Raw genomic sequence first — 20,033 nt, forward strand, 5'->3', positions numbered from 1 at the left:
ACTTTACTGTAGCCTCATCTGATAGTTTGCATTGATTGCTCATTGACATGCTGGTAATTCACAAGTAGCTGCTTATTGAATGGTGTTTTTATGTGATTTTTTTTTCTTGCACATTTTTGCACACCAGTGTTGCCTTGCACTCAACCAAATGAATGTTTACGATAAAAATTTTTTAAAATGGTGCTCTGTTTTCATAACAGGCTCGTGATGCACAGGTCGGCTTTTAGTTTCACATTACTATGCCTTTTATAGATTGTTTATTCATGATTATAGTTAAAGTTATGTTGCAACACTTAAATACCGACTTCTTTCTTTCACTCAGAAAATTCCTTTTTCCATCTTATTGAACATGACATTCTCTGTCATTTGATGGGTTTTTTTAAATTCTGTTTTGAACACTTTCATTTATATCTTTTATCTTTTATGGCAAAATGAGACATGTAGATTTTGTGGTGCTTCTCCAGAGAAAATTTTGGCAGTTAACTCTTTGAGGACTGCTGTCGTGGGAAGACTTTTAAAGAGGATAATTCTTATGCATTCCTATGCTGAGCTCTAGACATTATGAATTTACTGCACTATGGGTGTAAAAGGCTACAGGACCTTTAGCCCTTGAAAAAAAAAAAATATATATATATGTGTGTGTGTGTGTGTGTGTGTGTGTGTGCATGCATGCATGTGCGTGTTTATTTATTCTGAAATTTGTTTAGATTATCTCTGGAACTTTTCAGAGAGAATTTGTGTACACTGCCTACTGCTCAAAGACCTGTATTATTTCTGCTTGATCTGTGGATCAGAGCGCTTTTGTTCAAACACATTTATCAGGTGGGTATATTATGGTCTGTGTCAAGATGAGATTTGATCAAGGGATAAAACTGGGTCCTTTTCAACTGTCTGTTATAAATGAGCAGATTTATAGTATCAATATCAGTAGGTCAAGGAGGCATCTCTGCATTCGGACAAATCCATATACGCTACACAACATCTGCCAAGCAGCAGCGTAACCCAATAATAATAATAATAATAAATAAAAAGACAATAATGATGATGAATAAGCAAATGAATGTATAACATGCAGACATACATTCACACATACACACACATGCAAAACAGATATGCAACAAACATGCAGTTTCACAGATATGAAAGCACAAACAAATACACATAAAACATACTGGAGCCCCAACACACACACACACACACACACACACACACCATCTCCCAAATTACCCTGCAGGTCCCCCACTCCCACCCCCTCCTCCCCCCTCTACCTCCTCCATACACTCATTCCTAGGCTACGTATCACAGCTTCCACGGCACACACACACACACACACACACACACACACACACACACACACACACTTACTGAAACAAGCACACACACATATGCCTGTATCCCACCCCCCCTCCACGCACACACACATACAAATATATATATGCAGATTTATAATCATGTTCTACCCCTGAAAGCAGAGTATGGCTGCTTACATGGCGGGGTAAAAACGGTCTTGCACGTAAAAGCCCACTCATGTATATACGAGAGAACGTGGGAGTTGAAGCCCATGAACGAAGAATAAGAGAAGAAGATAATCATGTTCTGTTTTCTTTGGTTAGAGACCCCGATCAGACGGCAAGCCACGTCCAGTGACTGCCAAGTTCTCATGGGATACCAACGGTCATCAGGTGCCTTCAGAAAAGGTCAAGGTTAGGGTCGTTTTTGTTGACAAGCATTACATGAAATGATGACCTTTTTTTTTCCTTTCTTTCCAGCTTTGACTGTGTGTGTGTGTGTGTGTGTGTGTGTGTGTGTTCATTTTATAATAAAAAAAGATACTTGAACACAGATGTGTTACAGTTATGCATTGCTTCAATTTAAGCTAAAATTAATGTCAGGGAGATAAAAAGATGAACAGTTTTATCAGTTGTTTTTTTTTTAAACAAACATGAAGGGCAAGTAAAACGATCATTGCTTTGAATGTTTCGACACAGATTCTAACACTGACTTTAGAGATTGTTCAAGTTGTTACCAGCCAGATGGATGCTGAAACTCATTTCACCATAAAGGATAGGTAGCATTTTTTGATGGAAAAGTAAACACCGAGAACAGAAAAAGACAGTTGTAGGACATGTACATGTAGATTGTAATGACTGCAGTATGACCGAAATTAGCAGCATCTTATGATTTTCAGGCACACGATGACAGTCGAGTGGATAAAGTCCCGAGGTGAGTTGTCAAAGGAGCATTGTATCCTTTCATGCCCTGCAGTCCTGACCACTGTAGGTGTGACACTTCGCTTCTCTTGCTTTCCTTTCAATCTTGTTATCATCTGAAAACAAATTTGGATATGCTCAGTGTATATGATGTATTGTATTGTATTTCTCTTTTTTGTCACAACAGATTTCTCTGTGTGAAATTCAAGCTGCTCTCGCCAGAGAGAGCATGTCGCTACACTGAGAGCGCAACCCTTTTTTTTTTTGTATTTTTTGCTGTGTGCAGTTTTATTTGTTTTACCTATCGAAGTGGATTTTTTTACAAAATTTTGCCAGGGACAACCGTTTTGTTGCTGTGGGTTCTTTTATATGCGCTAAGTGCATGCTGCACACGGGACCTCGGTTTTTCATCTCATCCGAATGACTAGCATCCAGACCACCACTCAGGGTCTAGTAGAGGGGGAGAAAATACCACCGACTGAGCCGTGATTCAAACTGGCACGCTCAGATTCTCTCGCTTCCTAGGCGGATGCGTTACCTCTAGGCCATCACTCCACACTTCTGTGTGCATGAGCATGCACACATACCTATTAGTAGTCTTCAGATTTATGTCATCACAGTCCAAGTGATATTAGATCAGATTAAAAAAAAAGTGGAGGGTGAGAGAGAGGGAAGGGGGGGGGAGCAGGAGTAAGGTAGAGGGGAGGGAGGAAGGTGTGACTGCGTGTGTGTCTGTGACTGTGTGTCTGTGTATCTGTGACTGCGTGTGTGCGTGTCTGTCTGCATGCATGCTCGTGTCTTTGTGTATCAAGGTATGCATGCACATGTGTGTTTGTGCGTGTGTGTGTGTGTGTGTGTGTGTGTGTGAAGATTTGTGATATAGATGTGTACATATGGACTGGTTTTTTGGTGCAGGTGAGTGTATGTATGTATATGATTAGTGTGTGCAATGATTATGTGTCATTGTGCATGAAAATGTTCCTTTTTATATCTGAAGGTATTTGATGCCCAGTTTAGTTTAATTCATTGGACATTGCTTTTTTTGTTTTCTTTTTTCTCACATAGGTTAGGATAACATCAAAATGTTCTTTTCAAGATAGTTAAATTTAGTCAAATTAAAATCAATAATAATAATAAAGAAAAACAAATTCTAACAACTCCTTTTCTGTCATAATACCTGTTTAACCAGGATTGTGAATTGGACTGTCTTTTAATCAGACACTCATACTTTAGGCGCCCTCTTCATATAACATTTAACCAATGATCCCTGTTCACCAGATGATCGTATCTAAGGCGCTGTCAGCATGTAACAGTTAAATGACGATACCTGTTCACCAGACGATTGTGTCTAAGGCGCTGTCAGCATGTAACAGTTAAATGATGATCCCTGTTCACCAGACGATTGTATCTAAGGCGCTGTCAGCATGTAACAGTTAAATGATGATCCCTGTTCACCAGACGATCGTATCTAAGGCGCTGTCAGCATGTAACAGTTAAATGATGATACCTGTTCACCAGATGATCGTATCTAAGGCGCTGTCAGCATGTAACAGTTAAATGATGATACCTGTTCACCAGATGATCGTATCTAAGGCGCTGTCAGCATGTAACAGTTAAATGATGATACCTGTTCACCAGATGATTGTATTTAAGGTGCTATCAGCATGTAACAGCTAAACAATGATACCTGTTCAGCAGACAATTGTATCAAAGGCGCTGTCAGCATATAACAGTTAAAAGATCATACCTGTTCATCAGACGATCGTATTTACGGCGCCCTCAGTCCTCACCCAGACCAACCTCACAGAAGACGGTGAAGAGCAGGCAGGAACCCTCCCCCTCTCCCTCAGGCGACTCCTCTTCCCTCTCCCCCAACCAGACCCCAGTGCACCGTGTCCGTGCCCTGAGACAGCAGCAGGGAACCCTGGTCACTGAGGACGCAGAGGATGAGGTGGGCATCATGTTTCCTTGCTTCTTCTGGATCTTAGAAGGAAGGAATTTTTTTTTTAATGTCCCATCACACATATCGGTGATTGAAGACATTTTGTAAAAGTATTTATGAATACACCTGTGTATTATCGGTTAGAAGGGGTGGGAGATGTGGATGAATGGAGGGTTGGGGGAAACTGGGCAAATGAGGGTAAAAATGTGGGTGAAATTTGAAAGAAAAACAAAACAAACAAACAAACAAACAAAAAACCCTCTAAATACAGTTACAGGAAATTACTTAAAGGACTTCGTAAAAGAGAAGTCATTAAACTGACAAGCGAAACAACTGATAATGAATGCAAAAAGTCAAAAACATCAACGTTCTCAGTCACTTGTGAAGACACACTTTCGTGTACAAAAGGCTTCATCAAGCTACAGTGAAAAATTATATGCTCAATTGTCAGGTTATTAAAGCATATACACTTGACATTAGAACAATACTTGGTCCGTAATGAATTTGATAATAGTCTGAGAGCTAAGCTCAGAATTGGTCTGCGAATCGGACCAAAGCCTGAGAGAGTCAACTGACGAAGTTTTAGACTTCAATTCAAGCACCTATAAAAGTCTCTTTCTAGTATATTGCTTATTTCCTTGTATGACAATGGGCAATATACTTTTATACTATCTATATGATCTTAGAGATGTTCCTGTGAATGCTTGTATGGTATTATTGTGGATTTCCATACTGGCGTTTTGGTGAATTCAAAAAAACATTTTTTCTCCTTCAATTTACTATGTTTTGATATTAACACATTCTACTCCAGGTACGAGTTAACCCATACCATGATTTCTTCCCCTGTGGACCAGGTACAAGTATTCTCATACCACCACACTATTCTAATTTCGCTCATTCTTGCTTGTTACAGTTGGCATTATAAACTGAACTGTTTATGGATTCTGGAAGCATGAAAATGAAGCTTTGTTTGATGAATTAAATTAACAATTCTTCCATCATTTTTTGCCGTTTAGGGAACCACCTTTTTTTTTGTGTAGTTGTCTCATGTAGTGCTGGTCCAGGGGAGTTGTAGCAGCATGTAGCTGTGGGGTAAAATGAGTTAAATCATGCACTTTATTCAAGAGGTCCATGGACCCCAGCCACAAACATTTTAGTTTTACAAACATCAGTCACTCCCACCCATGTGACACACACACACACACACACACACACACACACACACATGCACAGGTGCAGACGCATCTGCAAGCACACTTTGACGTGCACACACGCACGTGCAGTCTTGTACACACAGATAGACGTGTTGTGTGTGTGTGTGTGCATGTGTGTGTTGATGTGCTTTGTGTCTGACATGTTATTGCAAAGCAGTTTGAGAGGCTGGAAAGCTTCATATGAATTTACTCCTACTTCTACCACTATTATTATTATTATTGTTATTATCCCATGTCATAGGGGGTGGAGGAGGTGACAGAGGAACCTGTCGCGGAGTACCGGTTGACAGTGAAGACCGGGAACTGCATCGGAGCCAGCACCACAGCCGCTGTCCAACTGACCTTGTATGGGGTCAAAGGTCGCTCCCCTGCCCTTCACCTTGCCAACTCCCAGAACAACAAAGTCAAATTCCAGCGAGGAAAGGTGGATGGTTCTCTTTGCTTTTCAGTGTGTGTTTATTTTTATTATTGCCTTTAAAGATAAAAAAAAAAAATTATTGACACTTCCATATCGCCTATCTTTGGTCTGACATCAAACTCAAAAGTGCTGAGTCATTTGCACGACAGGGTAGAGCTGACTGATTGCTGCCTTCAGGTGTGTCACGTGTATGTGTGCGCTTGTTGACAGGAGAAGGAGGGGGAGTAGAGGTTGGGGAGAGGGTGATTTGCTCTATGAATGCACGCTCAGGAAATGTCCCTTGTAATGTTAATGATAAGAAGAAGTGAAAGAACGACGGTAATAATTATGGAAGGGCTGGACGTGGAAATTGTAGATGGTATACGTTTTTTTCTTTCCTCGTTAATTCTAATGAGAATTGAAGTCTTTGTTGACTTGTCTATAACTGAGGGGTGATGAGTGTGCAGTTCATCATGAGTGTATTTGTGTGATGGGAAGGGAGGAGGAAAAGTGTGTATTTATTTCATTTAAATGTCAAACACGCACTGTAAAGAGACGCAGTATAACTTTACATGATTTTTTTTTTTTTTTTTTTTTTGCATGCCAAGAACACTTTGCAAAGATATGCCCTGTAACTTTACATGTATTTTTTGTACTGCTTTGAAGACCCAAAACACAGAGTAAAGAGATACGCTATGTTTATTCCATGTATTTGTTGTAGTAAGACGTGTTTTGTAATGCCAAGAACACTCAATAAAACTCTACAAGAGATAAGAAAGTCATTGTTTGACATGTTGCATGACTGTAACGCCTGTGTTGGTGTTCTCAGGAGGACCTGTTTGTTCTGAACACACCCCATGTTGGACAGATGAACAAGATCAGGATAGGCCATGACAGACCAGAACTGAGTGAGTTCAGTCATGTTCTTTGTTGTTGTTGTTGTTTTTCTTTCCTTCTTGCTTTCTTTGTTACTGCTTTCATTCTTCTTCTTTTTTTTCTTTTTTTCTTTTTTTTTTAGTTTCATTTTCTTTTCTTTTTTTAAAATTCGTTCTTACTTTCTTGTTTTTTCTTTCGTTTTCAGTTTCTTTTATGTTTTTTCTATAGATGAAGAAACTTCAGTATTGAGTTCTTTTTTTTTACAGCACAGACTTATCAAGGTACTGCAGTGTAAGACATTTTATTCAGATAATGCACTGTAAGGAAGTAATGATTGGTGACAGATATGATGGCACCTGTCGTAATGTAAAATTTGAATACAGATGTTTGAAACAAAACAAAAAAAAAAAGAAAAAAAAAAGAAAGAAATGATGGCACTGAGCTGACAGACAGGAAAAAAAAAGGGTGGTGATGGTGGGTGCTGGATGATGGTGAAATGTTCTCCCGTTGGATAGCATCGTAAATTTCATGGGGAACTGGTTGTGACTGGACAGTTACACAGTGCATTGCAGCACAACACAGCAAAATACAATATAACAGGAAATGATAATTGAGCCTGGACAGTCTGACAATCCTTGATTTTTGACATGCTTTGTGTGATACCTCAATAGTTACAATCCATGATTGTTGACATGCTTTGTGTGATACCCCAGTAGTTACAATCCATGATTGTTGACATGCTTTGTGTGATACCTCAGTAGTTACAATCCATGATTGTTGACATGCTTTGTGCGATACCTCAATAGTTACAATCCATGATTGTTGACATGCTTTGTGTGATACCTCAGTAGTTACAATCCATGATTGTTGACATGCTTTGTGTGATGCCTCAATAGTTACAATCCATGATTGTTGACATGCTTTGTGTGATACCTCAGTAGTTACAATCCATGATTGTTGACATGCTTTGTGTGATACCTCAGTAGTTACAATCCATGATTGTTGACATGCTTTGTGTGATACCCCAGTAGTTACAATCCATGATTGTTGACATGCTTTGTGTGATACCTCAGTAGTTACAATCCATGATTGTTGACATGCTTTGTGTGATACCCCAGTAGTTACAATCCATGATTGTTGACATGCTTTGTGTGATACCTCAGTAGTTACAATCTATGATTGTTGACATGCTTTGTGTGATACCTCAGTAGTTACAATCTATGATTGTTCACCAGGTAAATTCAGGATAGGTTGGTTTTTTTTAACTTTGAGTGGAAAGCTTAAAACAGTGACTTGTTTTCATTGTTTTGTTTTGGTTTGGTTTTTTTTACCCTTGACTTGTAGTAGGTATTAACATGGCAACAGCCTTGAGATGGCCTTAGTGGTCGGCGAGGCTCTAAGCACCATAATTTGATTTGATTTGATTTGGAACACCTTGAAACTCCATTATATTTTTGACAGGCAGTGTGGTGCGGATAGTCTGACAATCCAGCATAGTTAATGTGTATAGTGGCTCTCAGTCTCAGTCCTGAAGGATTCTTGTAGTGCATGATATTTTGGAAGCCCCTCCGACAGTCGGCGATTGTTGCTGTTGACAGGCTACGCGTGGTTCCTGGAGAGCGTGACACTGCAGGACGTGCGGGAGGGGCAGGTGTACCTGTTGCCCTGCCACAGGTGGCTGTCGGGACAGGACGAGGACCGCCACACACACTGCACCTTCCTCGTCAACCAGCCCAAAGGTAGGAAGGAAGGATGAGGACTTGTAGGAGGCACTGTGGCAGATTCCAGTAAGGTGTTGGTCTTCTGTTCCAGTGGTCAGGGTTGGATTCCCTGTTTCTGCCAGGTGTTGTGTCCTTCCCAGTTTTCCCTCACTCCAGTGTGTGGAGAAGACAATAATGACATTTTTGATGTGGGGCCTCACATGCACATTTTGTCCAGGTGTGAGCTCAAGAGAGCTCTCCTTATGAGTTATTGTATACAACTTATACTCATGGAGAATGCGACATTTGTGAGGCATTGCCTTTACACTTACAGTATTGATTATTACAGGGTTTTTTTTAATATATTAACTCTAATTAAATGATCTGGTCACGGGCACATTCTTTTTTCAACTGTGTGAATATTTTTTATGTAAAAACTGAATGTGGTAAACTTTGAATTGTATGAAAGTGGTGTTTTATTGTCACCATAATTTCAGATGTTGAGATTGACTTATTTAATTAGTAACGGAGAAATGCTCAAATGAAACTGTACTATCAGTAATGTGAAAACTCACCTGCCTCATTTGTGCAGTGTTCTTCTCATAAATGATAACATGAACCAGTGGGCGAAAGTGACCTACTGGGGATTATTATGTGTATACTTTTATACGCGACAAGTAAATCAAGGTTGGGGACACTCTCTATGCTCTGTCTTATCCATTTATGTTTATATGCCAACCCATCCAAGTTGAGATAAATGTTGTCACCATCTGTTAAATAAAAAAGAAAAGAAAAGAAGAAGGAAAGCCTCCTTACATTGGACTTTTGGAGGAGCAAGATAGGGTTGGTAGATAGGGATTGGCAGGAGGGGGATAGGGGAAGGGGGGTCTGTCTGTCCGTATGTGTCTGTCTGTCTGCCTGTCTGCCAGGTCAACCACTTCATGATTGATTTTAATATTTGTACGTGTTATTTCATAATTTGTACAACTTCCTTCCATATTATTGTCTTGATTCTTTTTTTTCTTTCTTTTTTTTTTTTGTCTTTTTTTTTCCCTTTTTTCCACATGCCCTGATTCGGTAAATGAAAAGTTGTATGCCTTTTCTTGTATGGATTGCTATTGATTACAATGACACAGTTATGGAATGCTGGGTATTGGTCTTGATTATTGTCTCGTTTTGAGTTGATTGTGTAATAGACTACATACTTGTATGTAAGTATAATGACTTACATCTGTTATGGTTAATGTTCGCTGTATTCAGATTTTTTTTTTCTTTCAGTCTATTCTGAATTGTCATAATGAATTTATATTAAAAAAATAATAAAAAAAACAAAAAAAACAAAAAACGGTGGTCGACCCAAGAAAGTCCGGGACAAAAACAAAAACAAAAATTCCTCACTCCACCCAGGTGAGAATGGGTGCCTGCCTTGGTTTGGGAAGGAGAGGATTGGGTCCTGCCTTCCTGTGCTGGGCCCCACACAGTGGATATGAATTCATTGCCTTCCTGTGCTGGGCCCCACACAGTGGATATGAATTCATTGCCTTCCTGTGCTGGGCCCCACACAGTGGATATGAATTCATTGCCTTCCTGTGCTGGGCTCCACACAGTGGATATGAATTCATTGCCTTCCTGTGCTGGATCCCACACAGTGGATATGAATTCATTGCCTTCCTGTGCTGGGCCCCACACAGTGGATATGAATTCATTGCCTTCCTGTGCTGGGCCCCACACAGTGGACATGAATTCATTGCCTTCCTGTGCTGGGCCCCACACAGTGGATATGAATTCATTGCCTTCCTGTGCTGGGCCCCACACAGTGGATATGAATTCCCTACCGTCCTGTGCTGGGCCCCAGACACAGTGGATATGAATTCGCTGCCTTCCTGGGCTGGGCCCCAGACATAGTGGATATGAATTCACTACCTTCCTGGGCTGGGCCCCAGACACAGTGGATATGAATTCACTGCCACAATGGCCACTAAAGGCTATGGGACCTTTTTGAAACCTTTCTTGTCAACCAGACCAAAAGTGGGAAGGATAAGGTCTGTGCATACAAGTTGTTCCACAACCATTCCCATGAGAATCACAGCATTATTTTATTCTGTATCATTGGTATACAGAGAGTGTGTGTAGAGAGAGTGCATGTGCATGTGCCTGTATAAGCTTGTGCTGTTATGAGCACTGTCTTCTTTAGCTGGTCAGTGTAAATATCTTGTTACTGTTCTGCAGTTTGGATGCAGTTAATTTTGTTGTGTGTTCCAGTTGACTTGTAATTACTGCACATTAACTGAAGTTGATAATAACAATAATCATAACAATAATGATGATAATACAATAATAAACCATCTTCATATAATGTCTAATCTTGGATTATGCAACTCAGTATAATGTACACACTCCATTCATGCACTAACCCCCCACACACTTATAAACAGCCATTCACACACACACACACACACACACACACACACACACACACACACACAAGCTAAGGGAAAGCTTGACAAAATAAATGTCTTCACATTGATTTTAAATCCACTCAGTGTTTGAGCATTACACAGACTGGATTTGGCTGCTAGTTCCACAGCGAAACTGAAACCACATTCCTCAACTGTCGCATTCCACTTCGGAAGTGTAAAGATTATAGCGAGTGTGCATTTTGTTTCAGACACAGAAAAATCACAAGCCCAGGCAAGCTCCAGTACATCGAAGAAGACAAAGCCCAGGTCAGCTACTCTCAGAAAGGAAACCAACTCCAACCCAAGACAGCAGCCAGCACCGGGGAAAGCATGGTCAGGTTCTGGCCGTGCACAGAGCGCGAAAACAGGGCCGCAGAGCAGGAGGAAGGAGCCGGAGGTGCAGGGGAGGACCAAGGGTTCAAAACCCTCCCTCGGTCATCAGGATGAGAGGGGGAAGGACCGCAGACCCAAACCCGTGGAGCACGACTATGTGGCAGAGTATAATGTAGGAGAGAGTTGTGGGGGATTGACCCCATGTCACTGTGTTGTGTTGTGTTGTGTTGCTTTGTATTGTACGATAGTGTATGGTCTGGTATTGTGTTGTATCGTATTGTATTGGAAGGTATTGTATGTTGTTGCATAATATGGTATGGTATTGTGGGGTAATTGAATGTATTGTATTTTACAGAATTGGATGATCTTGTAGGGTGCTGGAATGTCTGGTACTGTATAGTATTATATTGGATGGCATTGTATTATTCTGTTTTGTATGGCATTGTATTGTGTGCTAATGTGTGGTATCATATTGTATTGTATTACATGGTATTGTATGGTATTGGATTGTGTTTGTTATGTTTCATTACAACAGGTTTCTCTGTATGATATTCAGGCTGCTCAGTCTGACAGTAGAGCGTGTCAACACAGTGCACCACCACCTTTCTCCTGTCTGCTGCAAGGCTGTTTTGTTTCACTATCAAAGTGGGTTTTTATACAGAAATTTGACAGGAACAACTCTTTTGTTGCCATGGGTTCTTTCACATACTTCAAGTGCATACTGCTGTACACAGGACCTCGTTTTTTTCATCTCATCCAAAAGACTGCATGACAAGCTGTACTTGTCTCTCCACTTCTGATATCTTATCACAGTGTCAGCTCGTATCAAGGGATGCAGACACCCGCAGTGTTTGTCAGGAAATCTGAGCAATATGTATCTGTGAATCATTGATAATGCTTTTTCAGCCAGAAAACTGGCCCTATATTATCAGTTCACTTGCAGACAGAGATTCTTAGAGACTTGTAAAAAATGAAAAATCCTCATGGTTTAACCCTTTATGCCCTGACCACCGCTTTACTGTGTTTTGCTATTGGTTGACTTATATTGAAGAGCCAATCAGAAAAACCGTAATATTCTGACGTCAGCGAACGTAGTACCAACATTGCCGCACCTTTCACTGTGTTTTGTGCATGTGCTTTGGATAAAAAAGATCAATTTCTACCATGAAGCGTGCAGAGTCTCAACCTGACACCCCTCCTTTGATCAACTGATTATGCATGCTCAGATTCATTTTCAACATCACTATCTGTAGCAAAATCATCCTATTTGAATTCCACCTCACTATCAGAGTAATCGTTGTCATACTCTACTTCCAATAAATCATCAAGCATATCAATTACTTGCTGCGTTGTGTACAGTTGTTTTCTCGCACATTTTGTCCCTGATTTCTGCTCAGACGGGCCAGGTTGAGACTGCACGCTTCAAGTGTTCATGCACCGTTCAACCGGTGGCTGGGCATTATGTCATTTTTCTCTGCCACCAGTAAAGTGGTGGTCAGGGCTCAAAGGGTTAAACAGTATTTTTATTTGGAACACGCCAATAACACAACACAGTTATAGATAAAACAGTACAAGAAAATCTTACTCAAAATCTTGTCTTGATATAAATGCATCTTAAGTATGTGACAGATATGTTCACAGCTGGAAAGTCTTTATAAAACAACAACAAAAAAACGGAATATGGATGAGAAATCCTGGTGTTCCATCATGCAGGCAGAGCTGGAGGCCATTGAAGCGTCAGAGATACAGAAGGGGGAGGAGGAGAGGGCGAAGCATCGCCAGCTGTTGGCAGGTCTGTCCATTCACGACGCAAGTCGCAAAGGGGACCTGAAGCGTGTCAAAGAGCTTCTGCAAACCTTCCCCGAGATGACAGAGTGAGTTGAGTCATGATGGGAGTGACGTGTGTGGCGTGCTGTGTCTGTGTCTTTGTGTGTGTGCAGGCAGCATGCATTTGTGTGGGTGTGAGAGCATATGCATGTGTATGCCATGAAAATGCCACTCGGTTCAATTTCAGTTTCAAGGCGGTGTCAAAGTGTGCGTATTGATCTGTATATACTTCTCCACATCTGCTTTTAGATTGAATTGAAAAAAAAAAAAAAATTCAGAAAAGCAAAGTTTGATCGCAGTCTCTTATATGCATTTCAGTAAGGATTCATATTTTTGGTTATGTCATCTTTAATGTTTCAGTCGGGTGCCAGTACGTTTTGCTTGTATCGGAAAGGACTCTTGCCTTGTGAAGCAACAGTGTTTTAAAACAATATGGCACTTTGTATTACCCAGTCTGTATAATCATTATGCCTGTTTGTATCATTGTTATCAACCTTTGCACAGACACACACACACACACACACACACACATATACATATATATGGATGCATGCACACATTCTGCCACCTTCCTCCTTGTTACATAAAACATGTGATAATGATGATCATCATCAGTATTATGACCACAGGGTGACTGATGAGAATGGCTGGACAGCACTACACATTGCCGCCGATTCTGGAAAGGTGGACATCATCAAACGACTGACATCGAGTGGTTGTGAGAACCTGGATGTGGAGACGCCCACTGGCTACACTCCAACCCACCTGGCTGCCAGGAATGGCCACAATGCTGCTGTCAAGGTGAGTTGTTCATCACTCTGTCCGAAACAGGGCTCTTAGTGCTGCAGTCTTGGGGGCTAGGTGGTCTTTGGGAACCATCCCAGTGTTGACTGTCTTACTAAAACCCTCTTGGCCATGAGAGTGGGGATGTGACTTGGGCAAGACACTTTCCACTATAATCAAATTCTAGCCCAGATAGTCAGGACAGCAGTTGCCTTATCTGTTGTTTTGATGGTCATAGTCAGACACGACTCACTATCATGCATGCATTGCATGTTTGGGTGTTTTTTTCAGTTTTAAAAAGATTGGAGATTTTTGGTTAAGGAGGAGACAGGAAGCATGGAGGGGTATGGGGATGAGGAAGTGATGATAGAACAGAATAGAACAGAATATGTTTTTACTACCAAGTTTATCTGGGTCACAAGGAATATTTGGGGGGACTGATCTTCTTAATGCATATTCACACAAAGGGGTTTGGCATTGAGACCCAAGACCCAAAGACCCTCTGATTGAAAGTTCATCCATTTTAACATTCAGGTCTTGTGTTCATCCATGTATCGACTTGATGTGTGTGTGTGTGAGCATGTGTTGTTATGTGTTGGTCAAGCATCTGTCGCTGTTTGTATAAGCTGATGAGGTGGAGCATGAATGGATCAGTACACACACTTTGATACCACCTTAACTCGTTCTACCCCACAGCCACATGCCTGCTACAACTCCCCTGGACCAGCACGACATGACACCACTGCAGAAAAAACAGGGTGGTTCACTAAAGCGGCGAAAATCGATGTGGAATTGTTGATTCATTCGGTTGAACAAAGCATTGTTTTCATGCTTCTGGAATCCATAAACGGTTCAGTTTAGAATGCCAGCTGTACCAAGAAAGAATGAGCGATATTAGAATAGTGTGTTTGTACGAGAATACTCGAACCTGGTCCACAGGCGAAGTAATCAAGGTGTGCGTTACACTCATACCTGGAGCAGAATGAGTTAAAACTGAAACTGTGTGCAGGTGCTGAATGCCATGGGGGCCAGCATGGACTGCCGGACTGTCGACCAGCAGACACCACTGCATCTGGCAGCTTCTTCGTCAGTACTGTTTGTCTGTGCATGTGTGTGTGTGTGTATCTGTGCATGTGTGTGTGTCTGTGCATGTGTGTGTGTGTGTCTGTGCAATTGTGTGTGTGTGTTTGTATGTGTGGGTGAGTGTGTGTGTTTGTGTGTACATCAGTGTACTGTGTTAATGTGTATATGTGTGTGTGTCTGCGTTTGTCTGTTTATACATGTGAGTTCCTTGGCTAAAATGAGCTTTGATTAACTGAATCAAAATTCAAACTGTATTAAGGTCTGTTTACATTCCATAAGACTAAAGAAGTGCAACCCATATTTCATCATGCATGTTGGCATTCAGTATTTTTCTCCTGATCTGAATTTCGCAAGTTGTCACAGGAGGTGTGAAGGGCGTTTTTTTTGTGTGTTTTTTGTTTATTGGTTTTTAGAAAAGAATCGGTTTTAAATTTTGATGGTTGTTTTTTTATTTGTGTGAAATGGTTCTGGTTTTAAACATGTAGCAGTCCTGATAAGGCCTCTGTGGTCAGCTTGGCTGTAAAGCATGGAATTGATTTCAAAATTTCTTGCAAGTGTATCAATACTTTTGATGGTGAGTTATTTGTCTGATCTTGTTCAGAACTTATTGACGGGCGCAATAGCCGAATGGTTAAAGCGTTGGACTTTCAATCTGAGGGTCCCGGGTTCGAATCACGGTGACGGCGCCTGGTGGGTAAAGGGTGGAGATTTTTACGATTTCCCAGGTCAACATATGTGCAGACCTGCTAGTGCCTGAACCCCCTTCATGTGTATATGCAAGCAGAAGATCAAATACGCATGTTAAAGATCCTGTAATCCATGTCAGCATTCGGTGGGTTATGGAAACAAGAACATACCCAGCATGCACACCCCCGAAAACAGAGTATGGCTGCCTACATGGCGGGGTAAAAACGGTCATACACGTAAAAGCCCACTCGTGTGCATACGAGTGAACGCAGAAGAAGAAGAAGAAGTTCAGAACTTATGTTCCATCCCTTTCACTGTGATCATCTGCTGACCCACATGTTCTCTGTATCCTATAGTGTAAAAAGAAATGACAAGGACTGCGTGCCGTTTCTTCTTACCTTGGTCCTGTTACCTGGAATAAGCTTCCCTTCCAAATTTGTCATGCTGAAACAAAATCTCAGTTTAAACCTGGCATCAAAACACACCTGCATAAATCTTTCATTGCTGTGGTGTAATGTGTGTGTTTGTGTCTGTGTGTGTGCTTAATTGATAACAGGCGCAGTCCGTTTATCGTGTTTGTAGGTCTTGATAAAAGTGCTCTGTGTTGATAATTTTTGTAACCTTTTTTTTCTTACCCACTATTGGTGTTAATTGTTCATAATTGTCTCTTAGTGTTGATTTTAACACCATGTGATATTAATTCTTGTAACTGCTTTTTCCCATATTGATGTTGATTCTTAGTGCCCTGCGCCCCTGTGCTAATAGAGGCAGAGCACATTATATATACCCATTATTATCAATGTTATTGTCATCATCATCATCATCATCATCATCATTATCACTGACTAATTGTCATTAGTATTATTATTATTACCACTACTATTACCATCATTGTCATTGTTATTACTGCTACTATTATTATCATATTATTATCATTGTCATTAACATTGTTATTACTACCACTATTGTTACTATCATTAGTATTATTATTATCATTGTCATCAATATTATCATTACTCCTGCTATTGCTATCACAATTATCATTGTCATTGTCATTATTATTTTTACTACTACTACTATTACTATCATTATCATCATTACTACTATTACTACTGTTACTATCATTATACCCCCGAAAACAGAGTATGGCTGCCTACATGGCATGGTAAAAACAGTCATATAAATAAAAGCCCACTTGTGTACATACGAGTGAACGTGGGAGTTGCAGCCCCACGAACGAAGAAGAAGACTATCATAATCATTATCATTGTCATTATTATTATTATCATTACTCCTACTATTACTATCATTATTGTCATCATTGTCATTATCATTGTTATTATTACTATTACTATAATTGTCATCATCATCATCATCATCATCATCATCAAAACCAACCGACTGGCCGCGGCTCACAGGGGTCACCTGGAGTGTGTCAAGTGCCTGGTGGCCAACGGAGCGGACCTGACAGCGGAGGACTCCTTCAGCCGCACCCCCCTGGACCTGGCTGGGGAGCACGGGCAGGGCTCGGTGACCCACTTCCTGCAACAGTGTCACCGCGACCTCGACAACCCCTCCAGCACCTTCGCCCAGATGCACCGCTCACAGAGCACAGGGTGGGTCACTGAGGGGGAGGCGGGTGTGGGGGGTTGGGGGGGGGGGGGTGGAGGTGGAGGGAGGAAGGGTTTTGTTTTTGTTGGCACACAAATGAATATTATTGTTGTTATTAGTATTATTATAATGTTATTCTTCTTCGTCGTCGTCTTCTATTTTTATTATCATTATTGTTACTGTTATTCTTCTTATTATTATCATTGTTATCATTATTATTCATACTTATGTAGCACCTGTACAAATGAATATTATTGTTATTATTATTGTTACTGTTACTGTTCTTCTTCTTCTATTATTATTATTATTATATCGTTATTATCATTATTTTATTTTCATTGTCATTGTTATTCTTCTTATATTATTATCATTATTAGTATTATCATTATCTTTATTATATCTTTATTATCATTACTATTATTATTATTATTATTATGATTGTTGTTGATGTTATTATTGTTATTATTATTATTATTATTGATACTTATGTAGCGCCTGTCCTCGGTAAGAGACCTAGCTATCTGTTAAGTGCTTAACAAACACGGGGTCATTTATGTAACAGGCAGCCAGCCTGGGTGAGAGCTTCCTTCAGGCACTCGCCTTTCATTTCCTGTCATTCTGTCAGGCTGATTCAGTCACGCACGCTTTCACACATGCACACACACGCACTCACATACACACACACACATACACACACACACACACACACACACATACACACACACACACACATTCACACACACACACACACACACACACACACACACATCACACATCACACACACATACACATGCATACGAGTGTTAGGGAAGTTTGAAGTAGTGGAAGGAGAAGATTAGGCCCTGCCTTTCTAACCCTAGCCCTGGAAACACTGGATATGAATTCACAGCCCAGCTAGTGTAGACCTCCGTGTGTTTCCTCTTCTGGAATATGACAATTTTTTTTTCATAAGAGAGATGTTTTAGATATATTTTGTAACAATTTGCAGCAATGGTGACCAGAAGACAATTTGCTGGTTTTAAATTGGACAACAAAGAGATATTGTCAGTGTTGAACAAATATTCAATGTATAGTTACATAAGGTTGCCAAAGTTATGCGCTTGCATAGTTACTAGTTGTTATTAGATAGTAAGTTTTATAACATGCAAGTTTGACTATGTATATTTTCACAATGCATAATTTTTGTCTTACAAAGTTTGTTATACCCTGATGTGCAACTGAAGGCGCTGTGGAAAAGAATAGTATGTTGATTTCAATTGAAAACTGTGGCTTGCAATTATGTTGATATGTCTCGTATATTGTCAGTCTTCTGCATTTGTTTGAACATAAGAATTATCAATGATGAGCAGTTTGATGTGGTGTTTTACTCATGATTTGAAATCTTTCTGTGACTATGTTGTTTTCAGAGGTTCTCAGAAAGCAGGAAAAGCAGAACCCAAGCAGAGTGAAAAGGTAAGACTAATGCTGTTTACAGTCTGTATTCTCAGTGTGAATGATAAGTATGTATGTGTGTGTGTGTGTGTGTGTGTGTGTGTTCTTGTACGCTTTGCATCTGACTGACATGTTATTGTACAGAGCTTCAAGAGGTTTGAAAACACCACATAAGTTTACTGCTCTTTTTATTATTCTTATGTGACAAAAGTTTATCTAACTGTCTTTTACAAGCTCAAACAAATTAGTTCAGTCCAGAGATACCTCACAGATGATGCAACAGAAACATTAGTCACTCTTTGCATTCTTGCCATATCAGGCTTCTGTACCATCTTAACTTTTTGGCCAACTTCTTTGCCTGACACACACACACATTTCAGATCCTGAGTTACAAACCCAAGTCCCATGGTTTCCAAACAATTGCACACAGCAGACCTTGATTCTGAAAATTTATTTAAAATTTTTTTTTTTTTAATTTTGTTCCATAAAATATCACACTGTTCCTCAGTTACATCTTTCAAATCTAATCTGAAACATATTTGTTCAAACAATATTTTAATCAGTTTGTCTTTCTCCCCACAGTCTACCTTTGTGTGTATATGTGCATCAGTGTGTGTGTGCTGGTGTAGTGGTGAGGTAGGAGAGGCATCAGTGTGTGTGTGCTGGTGTAGGGGTGAGGTAGGAGAGGCATCAGTGTGCGTGTGCTGGTGTAGTGGTGCGGTAGGAGAGGCATCAGTGTGCGTGTGCTGCTGTAGTGGTGCGGTAGGAGAGGCATCAGTGTGTATGTGTGTTGGTGTAAGGGTGAGGTAGGAGAGGCATCAGTGTGTGTGTGTGCTGGTGTAGGGGTGAGGTAGGAGAGGCATCAGTGTGTATGTGTGTTGGTGTAAGGGTGAGGTAGGAGAGGCATCAGTGTGTGTGTGTGCTGGTGTAGGGGTGAGGTAGGAGAGGCATCAGTGTGTGTGTGCTGGTGTAGGGGTGAGGTAGGAGAGGCATCAGTGTGTGTGTGTTGGTGTAGGGGTGAGGTAGGAGAGGCATCAGTGTGCGTGTGCTGGTGTAGTGGTGCGGTAGGAGAGGCATCAGTGTGCGTGTGCTGCTGTAGTGGTGCGGTAGGAGAGGCATCAGTGTGTATGTGTGTTGGTGTAAGGGTGAGGTAGGAGAGGCATCAGTGTGTGTGTGCTGGTGTAGTGGTGAGGTAGGAGAGGCATCAGTGTGCGTGTGCTGGTGTAGTGGTGCGGTAGGAGAGGCATCAGTGTGCGTGTGCTGCTGTAGTGGTGCGGTAGGAGAGGCATCAGTGTGTATGTGTGTTGGTGTAAGGGTGAGGTAGGAGAGGCATCAGTGTGTGTGTGCTGGTGTAGGGGTGAGGTAGGAGAGGCATCAGTGTGCGTGTGCTGGTGTAGTGGTAAGGTAGGAGAGGCATCAGTGTGTGTGTGTGCTGGTGTAGTGGTGCTGTAGGAGAGGCATCAGTGTGCGTGTGCTGGT

The 20,033-nt window shown here is 40.9% G+C and overlaps 1 protein-coding gene across 7 annotated transcripts in view; it reads left to right on the plus strand.

Annotated features, from left to right (window-relative positions):
• The window catches only part of LOC143292636 (uncharacterized), a 49,542-nt gene that overhangs the window by 21,552 nt on the left and 7,957 nt on the right, over positions 1–20,033 (plus strand). For all 7 annotated transcript variants that reach the window (XM_076603111.1, XM_076603113.1, XM_076603112.1 and 4 more), the window contains 12 exons: positions 1,614–1,703; positions 2,189–2,223; positions 3,969–4,161; positions 5,608–5,790; positions 6,593–6,671; positions 8,238–8,378; positions 11,008–11,303; positions 12,845–13,005; positions 13,588–13,759; positions 14,751–14,827; positions 16,930–17,127; positions 18,530–18,575. In XM_076603111.1, the coding sequence (XP_076459226.1) occupies positions 1,614–1,703; positions 2,189–2,223; positions 3,969–4,161; positions 5,608–5,790; positions 6,593–6,671; positions 8,238–8,378; positions 11,008–11,303; positions 12,845–13,005; positions 13,588–13,759; positions 14,751–14,827; positions 16,930–17,127; positions 18,530–18,575 (1,671 nt within the window). The remainder of the gene's footprint in view (positions 1–1,613; positions 1,704–2,188; positions 2,224–3,968; positions 4,162–5,607; positions 5,791–6,592; positions 6,672–8,237; positions 8,379–11,007; positions 11,304–12,844; positions 13,006–13,587; positions 13,760–14,750; positions 14,828–16,929; positions 17,128–18,529; positions 18,576–20,033) is intronic.

This window comes from Babylonia areolata, chromosome 18, assembly GCF_041734735.1.
Source record: "Babylonia areolata isolate BAREFJ2019XMU chromosome 18, ASM4173473v1, whole genome shotgun sequence".
Taxonomy (NCBI): Eukaryota; Metazoa; Mollusca; class Gastropoda; order Neogastropoda; family Buccinidae; genus Babylonia; species Babylonia areolata.